General features: G+C 26.6%; 1 protein-coding gene across 1 annotated transcript in view; it reads right to left on the reverse strand.

The window, feature by feature from the left end:
• Nucleotides 1-10,002, reverse strand: part of LOC111622110 (lysine-specific demethylase 2A-like) — a 74,460-nt gene that overhangs the window by 6,258 nt on the left and 58,200 nt on the right. Inside the window, exons 11-15 of the mRNA XM_023364425.1 lie at nucleotides 6,918-6,994; nucleotides 5,874-5,966; nucleotides 2,992-3,072; nucleotides 2,541-2,759; nucleotides 711-950 (exon numbers count right to left, since the gene is read on the reverse strand). Coding sequence (XP_023220193.1) covers nucleotides 711-950; nucleotides 2,541-2,759; nucleotides 2,992-3,072; nucleotides 5,874-5,966; nucleotides 6,918-6,994 — 710 coding nt within the window. The remainder of the gene's footprint in view (nucleotides 1-710; nucleotides 951-2,540; nucleotides 2,760-2,991; nucleotides 3,073-5,873; nucleotides 5,967-6,917; nucleotides 6,995-10,002) is intronic.

Below are 10,002 nucleotides of genomic sequence, written 5' to 3' on the forward strand. Positions count from 1 at the left end.
CCTAATGTCTACCTCTAATTGCAAATTACTTTGTATTAATCTTTAAATTAGTGGAATTATAGCCCAAACATTTAGGAGATTATTTGGTGAAGTTTGTATACCTCTGAAGTGTATGATTCTTAAAAAATTATTCAATTTAATCACAAGTGTGGAAATATCTTTAAGATATTTATATTATATTGAATACAAATTTCTGATTTTTATATGTATTGTGATTTTTAGATCAGAAATCAGTAATTACAATCATTATCAACATTAGAACTATATGACAATTCATGGGAATTTTAAAAAAAGATTCATAATAGAAACATATATTAAAACTATACAAGGAACAAATCCATAACAGTCTTAAATTCTGTCATAAAAATACAACTGGAAAAACAATCTTGTTTTCATTAATACAAAAAAGGCTTAAGACAAGAGTGTCCAGATGTAATCTAAGCACTCTTGTCTTATATAAATATATGATGCAAAAGTGAAATTAAATACATAGACAAGACAAATTACAAAAATATCATACAACGGTATTATATGTTCTATATTTTCAACAATAGAAAACCTTAGAATATATATTCACATACATTGATATTTCTGTGGAATCATCTTAATTATGCTCTTATCATATTTATCAATTTAAATCTGTTAATAAGCAAGTAATGAAACTTCTATTAAATAAAAACTATATATTTTTGAAATTAGACTTTACATGCCTTTATATCTTCTGGTTTTCCATGACCACAACATTTCGGACACTCCCAACTATTTGGTAGATCATCGTTAATTATTCCTTCTGGTAAATCAGGCATTTTTTCTTGAAGACAAGATGGATGGACAATTTCCCAACATTCAGAACATTCCATTAAATTACATGTTTGTTCTTCAGAATCATCATTTTTATCATAACCATTTTGTCCACATAATATGCAACATGCAGGATGTGGTAACATTGGCTATACATAAAAAAAATTACAATAAATTTGAATTTATTTGAAATATAACTTACTTTATATATTAATAATAATTTTTTAAATTTTGTAAAATCTGTATTAGCAGACAGTAAAAAATAAACACTTGCATTAAATAGACAAATTAATAAGATTGCATTGTTTTCCTGGAATGCTTTATTTAAATGGATTTTTGTTTTATTACAAATAATAGGCAATGAATGAGATCAATCAATCATGGACGATCAATATGCATTATACATAAAATGCCTGCTTTGTCATTAGTTTATAGACATTGATATAAAAAATTATCATAAAAATAAATAAATGTATACATGTTGTAGTATAAAGTTATTTTAAAAAATTACAAATGTTAAAGAATGATGGAGTAAAGAGGTTTTAAAAATGTTATATGATATTTCTTTCTTCACCCCTTCAAGTTGGATATTTATTAAAAAAAAGTTTAATCTTTAATGTATTTGTAATGACAGAAATCATTAACAGTCAAGCAGTCTATAAAAATTGATTATATCATTTCAAGCAGCCTCTTGAAATGATAAATCCATTCCTGTAAGCAACTATGCTAGAAACGTTTGTTTGCAACATTGATAGTATTATATTTATCCTAACTTTTCTAACTGATTGTAATCAAGTATTAAAAAGATGATTTAACATACAAATTATTTGCATTAAAGTTACTTTGATATTCATAGCTTTAACACAAATTGTTGATTTTTATAAAAATTTTTATATACCATACGTATTAAAATTAGTATACATGCATATATATTTATATAGTTATCATTTTATCCTACATTATTAAATATACACACAATCATTTAACGCTAACTGAAACAAACATCAAAAATAAAAATATTTATATCAGAATACACTGTCATGAATAATGTATTTAAAATTCCTATATGTAGAAACAGTTTATATTAAAATTTTAAATAAAAAAAAAAATAAATTTTTTTTGAATATTATTACTTTCTAAATTCAAAATGTCGTCATCATTTCTTTGTTATTAATTATATTGTTGAATTCCATTTTTTGTTGAATTATAGTCTTTGATTCAATTATATGGAATTGGCATTATCTACAAATGTTACTTTTTCTATTGTAAGCCAAATGTTCTCCATTAGATTAAAATAGCAGATATAAGATATTCATTAAAACTAAAATTAAGTTATAAGTAAAATTAATTTATTATAGAAATATGACAAGGACAAAAGTTGATTTATTTTCATAACCAAAAAAATCTCTTTCAAATATGTTTTAATAACTAGTAGATGATTAATAATAAAATAAAATTTTTATAAAAAATAATAAATTTTTGCTTTTAGTATTTTTATCTAAATCATCTGTATTTAATATATAATCTAATGATAAAAAAGATGTTGTTACTTAAACATTGGGTAACATTTATTATAAGATTTATAATATTTTATATAAAATCTGCTTAAGAATTTTCAATTTTATGTAGAATAAAAGTTTTAAGTAAAAGTAGAGTAAAACAAAAACAAATAAAAATGAAAAATGTTTAATAGCCAATCTGAAAAACAGACAGAAGATATATCTAAATATTTTACTTACAGCCATACACTGCCTACTTATGCAAGACTGTTTCATTCTGCCAGGACCTCCATATTTTCTCATGTCTTTACAGAAAGTACATTCTCCACAGTCATTTCGACGACAAGCTTCACATTTTTTACATCGTGTTCTCCTGTGACGAGGTCCACCTGCTTTATTACTTAAAGCTTTTGTAGGTTTTGAAAGATAAGGATGACTATTTCGTTGTTTTCTTGGTTTCTGAATAAAACAATATTTAAATACTCATTTATAATTCTTTGATTGAATTCCTGAAATAAATTGTAAATTTTTGGATGAACACAATGCTACTACAACATACTAAAGTGTGTTTGGTTAAGATCAATTGATATTAAATATGCATTTAATATTTGCCATAATATCATATGAGAAAGTTTCATAATAATATTTAAAAGACTAATAATTTTATATTTGTAAAGTACATTCTACAGACCTTTGATTCAATCCAAAATAAAACAGGTTTTCCGGTAATAGCTAGTCTACAATCATCATTAATATGTTCTCGAATCAGACTCTGAAATATAAATTTTATTATAATAAAACCAGCATGTCTAAATTATTTATGAATTATAGAATATAAGAATTTTAAATTATTATTTAAAATTCTTATATTAACTATAAAGTAAGTATCAATGTACATTATTCTACAAAAACTGATCACAAAATTAAGATATCACCATTATTAATAAATCAATTTCAGGAATCTCAGTTAATATTATATTTTAAATTAATATAATACTTTATAAGCATACATCATAGAACAAATAAATGAACTGATTTTATATGTTGATTATAATTATGTAAATTAAATGATCTACATAATAATATACTACAGAGAAGTTTTTTATTTTAATTATGTTAATATTCATAAAAAGTAACTACAGTAGAGCATCGATTATCCAACTCAGTTGGGGACTGGGGTTGATCGGATAACTGAAAAAACAGATCACCAAAAAGTATGAAAAAATACATTATTAGTATAGTATATTATTATATCTCATATAATTAGTATATTAGTATATCGCTATTAACCTACTTTGCGTTGAATTTTAATCAATGTTAAGCCTAACAAAATTTTTTAAAAATAATAATCGTTGCTATTGTGTCATAAAAATTATTTTTAAATTATTTTATTGCTTACAAAACAAACAACCACTCATAATTAGAAAATTAAGCCTCGTTTAAATACTGTCCTCCCTTCAATGGTTGAGCCAGTGTTGCCAGCTAAAACACCAAAAATTTAACAAAAATAATATTAAAGTAACCAAGACATAGCCAAATATTATAGCGCTGCATCACCAGCGGACATTTGAATTTGCTGACTAGAACACAGTCGGTTAACCGATGTGACGGTTGATCGGGGGTCGGATAATCGATGCTCTACTGTAATCTGACTTCCATTTCAAATAATCAATGTATTAATTTCTTGATAACAAGTGAAGAGAGTATTAGAGTTATAGACCACTTTCTCTTTACAAATTATTCTAATTACTACTATCAATGGAAGCTAAACTTTTGTCATTGTGTTTTATAAGTGAAATTTGAAATCATCTGACTATTTATTTTCCAACATATAATCAGCAAAGGTAAATTCTATGGAATGTTTAAAACAAAATTCTAGAAAAATTTCATTCTCTTTCCAGTTGATGGACAGATGGCACAATTTCATGTTATATCATTACTGACAATTGATGTGAGAAGATTTTTTAATTTCTGTGAGATTAACTGATTAAACAATAAATAAAACGGTACAATACAACAACTTTTTGAATTAATATTTCTTGTAAAATTTGAGAAGAAATAGCAACTTTCTAGTTACTATAACAAGTAACAATAAATATCATCATAAAATATTGTCAGTGAAAAAATCAATGAATAAAAAGCAGAATGGATATCTCAAAGTTACTTATAAATCCTGTACACTAAAACCATAAAAGATTATAAATGTTACATCAGATAAAATTAACTACACAAGCAATGTATACAGGGATCAACAAAATTAAAAATTCATAATAAAAAAATAGAATGAAATTTCTTCTTTTATATATATAAAATCAAGTGAAAACTTTAAAATATGAAAGTACTAATTATTACAACAAAAGTGTAGTTTTCATCCTCAAAAAGTGTTAATGTAAGTGTAATGGAATGTAGGAAGAATACTACATTTTGAGTTGTGAATCCAAATGAAACAGTAAATTCTACTTTAGACTGCCAGTAATTAGAAAAACTCTAAGAAAAATGTCCATATTTGACAAACAGGAATAGTATTATTTTCTAATTTTCAATTAGAGATTCAGACTATGTACAAAAAATTATTTAATTTTTGAGTCTATCAATTAATTCTTTTTTCATACACCATAGAAGTAGCTTTTACATTGGTTTGAAGAAATCACTTCATAGGAATAGTCTTATTTTGTTACATAATAATGCTTGATCCCACATTGCAATAGCCACTCAACAAAAATTAAGAGTTTAATTGGAAAGTTCTCACGCATCATTTTAACCCTAATCTAGCTTACTGTTACTTTTCAACTCTTCAAAATAGTCTTAATGGAAAGTTTTAATTCAAAAGCAGCTATCCAGAAGCATATGGAGACATTTTTTAAATCAATTTCTAATGATTTTTATAAGAAAGGCATCAAAAAACTTGTAAATTGATGGAAAAATATCATATATAATGCCTTTCATTATATATGATATTTTTCCATCAATTTACAAGTTTTTCATATAAAATGAAAGGCATTATATATTGGATTAAATAAATATATATTTTTAATGTTAATAAAGTGTATTAAAACTTTTTTTAAATTTAAAATATATGCTCTCTGCCTTAAAATTAGCAGTATCTTGCCCCTGTACATCATACTTTTCTGTTAATAATGGAGTCATGCCAGTCATCCATCTAACTCCTTTCAGGGGAAATTTTTTAATTGAAATAATACGACTTCTGGTTTGCATTGGAAGTTCACATATAGTTAATCAAGGCCTTCTGCCCAAGGTTTCCATATCTGTTCTCATCTTTTATCTATCTAACTCTATTCTCAAGATTAATTAAGGAAAGACAAACCATAGTGGAAACTTATAGGTCTACAATTTTTTCAAATTGCAACCCAATAAATAAATTTTTCAAATATTAATCAATAAAAAAGCAATTTTTTTATATCTTTAGAATTAACTTTTTATCATATATTTGCAGATGTAACTTTTAATAAAAACATAATTTTACAAATATACAGACCATTCTTGGGAATCTTTTGTACTTAATAATAGATAAATATTTTAAAATTCTTATATAATATATATATATATACATACCTCAACATCAGCAATTAGTGCTTCATAATTATAAATAAGATCTGGAATACTTTTCTTATTCTGAGGGAGACTCTGAAGCCACACCTTTATTGCCTGAAATATTAAAATAATAAGTGTAAGATTAATATGAGGTTCAGAATTTGAATAAGAATATGATAATATTATAAACAAGAGAGAAAACTTCTTTAATATAATATTTTAAATAGCTATTATTATTAAACAGGGAAATGTTTCACAGAACTCAAAATTTTTATTTATGTTTGTTAATATAAAAATAATTTCATAAAATGAGATTATAATGTAATTAAGAAAGGCTTCATTCATCTACTCATCTTATGAGTTTTGTCTCCTTACACCCAATATAGGCTATTCATAACAAGAATTTCATGATCATCATCAATTAAATGTCACAAATTACATGTAATATATGAATATCTTTAGCAAAAGACATTCAGATATTAATACATATAATTTATAGCAATATTATTATATAAAGGAGAAATGATTTTAGGAGCCATTCAAATATTATGTCAGTTGTTTATGGGGAAAGAGATTCATTTGCTGATGATGGGAAGAGTGAAAGTGAGTCTCCCAATTCACCCATTGTTTATTTTCTTCCCAGTCATCACAAAATTTGTATTGTAAAGATTCATAATAATAATAGTTAAGATTAATTAAAAATTTTGGTCTGAGATTAATAGAAAATTATTAATTAAGCTTTTATGTCATTGTTCATTTGGAACAGTAATATGGTTTTGATTAACTTTTATAATCATCAAAATTTACTTTATATGTAGTGTACATCACAGTTCTTGAAGAAAAAGATAAAATGAAAAACAGCACAATCTTTGGATAAATAAAATAAATATTTCTTTTAATACAATATTAAAATTATTTATAAAAGGGCAAAAAAGCAATATTACATAAGATAATATATTTTATATAAATACATAAATAGTTTTTATATACTTATCAGTGTCAATTAAAAATTAATCAATATATTTTGATATTTTATTGAAATATAACACCTGATAATGAACTTACATGTAATCCTTCAATTTCCAATCTAGTTAGATGTACAGATTGTTTTCTTGTATTTTCACTATTAGATTGCTTATTTTCTAAATAAAAAAATTATAATTTAAAATATAATTAAAATACTTTCTAATCAGTAAGTAATTGCAATTAACCTATTATTATTTATTTATTCTTTTTTAAAATTCAATTTAACAGCTATAATGTCTGCAAATGCAGAAACAAATAATAGCCAGTGTATAAAATCAGGGCTTGAATGTGGATTTCTCACAATGTCACTGGAATTGTGCCTACCAGTTGACTCATTCAAGTGACATTGTGCAGTCATACATTGTCTTAAAGCAACATTATGCTCCATGGTTCTCTATGCCTTCTCATTTGTTTTCAATAATCTGTGGTAATAATTTTTTCAAGGTCTTACAATACTCATCTACATGTATTGTTGCTCCATGATTCAAGAATTCATTCAGCAAATGTAACTTTGGGTGTGTCTAGGTAACAAGCTGCTAAGCATGATGCAGTTCATACCAGTATGTGAAACAGACTCTGGCATTAGCTTGCTTATTTAGTTGCTCGTGACTTAGATGTGTCCATTATGTAACAGTAAACAAATTTTCAACCTTCTTGTACATTTTCTGACACAATTATGGAGGTCTAAAAACATGGAAAATCTACAAATAAGTCTGATGATGTTATATTTCTCTCTATGATAACAATGTGTTGACAAAAACTTGACTCATTTTACCATTTACGATGTATATACAATCAGAAAAACTATTGATTCATTATTGGTTAGTTTAAGAAACTAAACAGACTTCTTCAAGAAAGAAATAAAAAAAACTTTGGATACCAATATAAAAGATGTGTCAATTTTGATGATGATTATGTTGAAAAATAAGAAAAAAAATCTGTAAACTGTTTCCTCTAGATATTATTGACAAGACTATTGTGAGAATCAGGATTTGGGGATCATTCTTTTAAAAGAAATTAGCATTAAAAAGAACTACAGTGGTACCTCAGGATACGAAATTAATCCATCCCAAAACTGAGATCGTATCATAAAAATGTCGTAAGGTGAATCGTTTTTCCCCATACGATTACATGTAAAATCAAATAATTTGTTCCAACACGAAAAGTACACTCAAATTAAAGCTAAGTAGTACATTGAAAAAAAATAACTTTAGTAAGGAAAACACTGAAAAATGCATTTTGTAGTTGTAAATGTATAAATAACCATAATAGAATAATAATTGATTAAAAAAAGTGTAGTTTTTTTTGCACTTTACCTTTGAGGATAGGTGGAGGTGTAAACTGGTGGCGGAGGAGAGGGAGAAGGGAAATGATACTAAAACTTAACTTACATAACATAATGTAACAATAACTTAACACTAATTTTTTAACTTTTCTGTTTTATATATATTTTTTAAATTTTTTATTTACTGCTTTTTGCCGTCTTTCCTTCACTTCCACCAGCACTTTCACTGGATAGAATTCGCTTGGTAAAATATCTATCCAAAGAGGTTTGGCTTTGCCTACTTTTTAAAATGTTTCTAAAAGACTTAGGCAAATATCATTACTCTGAGCAACAATACGGCCAGTGTGAATCTTTTTGGGATGTTTCTTTTCAATAAAATCCGTCACTTTCTAATAATACCTCAAGATTTCCTTTATCAAGCGAGATCCTTCCACGACGAAGCAAACACATGGACTGAGACCAATGAACAGAAGTGAATAAAAAATGGTACTGCAAACTAATGTAACATCGTATGGTGAGTTTTTGTTCGTACCATGAAGCAAAATTATGTTCAAATTTCATGTCGTATCCTGAATTTCGTATGCTGGGACATTCATATCCTGAGGTACCACTGTACTTAATTTCAATTGGAAAATATTTTATAACTTTGACAAATTTTTCAAACAACGAATATCAATACTTTCAATTTTGATAGGAAGTTCATTTCCTTTCTTACAATGACTAGTAAGTTGAATCAGAAGTGGCCACACCTGAGACTTGCCGTCTGTTAGGCCGGTGACTTGTATAAAAGGGACATTTTTCCGCCAATCCAGGCAGTTTAACGAGGTACGAACATGCCATAGGAGAAAATTCATTGAAAGAAGTACTTGCCATAGAACATATGATGAAGGCTGTTCCAAGATAAGAGGACCGTCACATAGATGTCAATCATATTGTGATAGCGTATCCATAGATGTTACGATTCCTAAACGTCTCCCTGATCCAGAACAAGAAGACAACATTCAAATACAAAATACTTACGGAAATTTTGAAGGTAGTATATATCTGTTAGATTAATGTAAACTCTCTCCGACCATAAGTGTTAGATTTCGCGCGATTAGGTTAAATTTAGATTTAAGTCAGATAGTTTGATTCCTTACGAAATAAGTCCCAAATGTAATATTGGTAACTCCATTTATTGTATCTTGATTCAATTGTGTATTTTACTTTGTATTCATTCTTTAGTTTAGTTATATTCAATTTGTTGATTTATAAACGATCTTATTCATTATGCACTCCAATTCACTCAACAGGTAACTCTTTAGCTTATCTCAAATGTTGTCACTCAAACTTCATAGATATTTATAATTAGACTAGCTTTTGCCCGCGGCTTCGCTCGCGTTAAGAAGTATTATTATTAATTAAGTATAGTTTTTGCGGCTTTACTTTTGTTTAGCGTGTGTAAAAAATTAGGGCCTACAAAACTTCTTTGTACACAATATTCTTAACTAATCTGTCATTAGGCGCTAAAACTATCAAGCTATTGGGTGAACTTACTCGTGAGCAAGCAACATAAAACTGTCCATGAGAGAACATTCTTCAACTTCTCCATTAACGTTCAGATTTTCTTTAGCCATTTTAAAAAAGTCTAACCGACAAAACCTATACTTAAACCAAACGAAAACAAAACAAATGCCAAATACAAAGCAGAGTCTATAACCAAAACTACTAAACCGAAACAAAGCAAATGCAATCCAAAATATGCCAAGAAAAGAACAGCCAAAATCGTCAAATATAATCCGCTAGAAATATTTAGGTATAGTATGTACTATTAGATACGGCGGCCACTCATCATCGGGT

This window comes from Centruroides sculpturatus, unplaced genomic scaffold, assembly GCF_000671375.1.
Source record: "Centruroides sculpturatus isolate CEXI.00-Female unplaced genomic scaffold, Cexi_2.0 scaffold308, whole genome shotgun sequence".
Classification (NCBI taxonomy): domain Eukaryota; kingdom Metazoa; phylum Arthropoda; class Arachnida; order Scorpiones; family Buthidae; genus Centruroides; species Centruroides sculpturatus.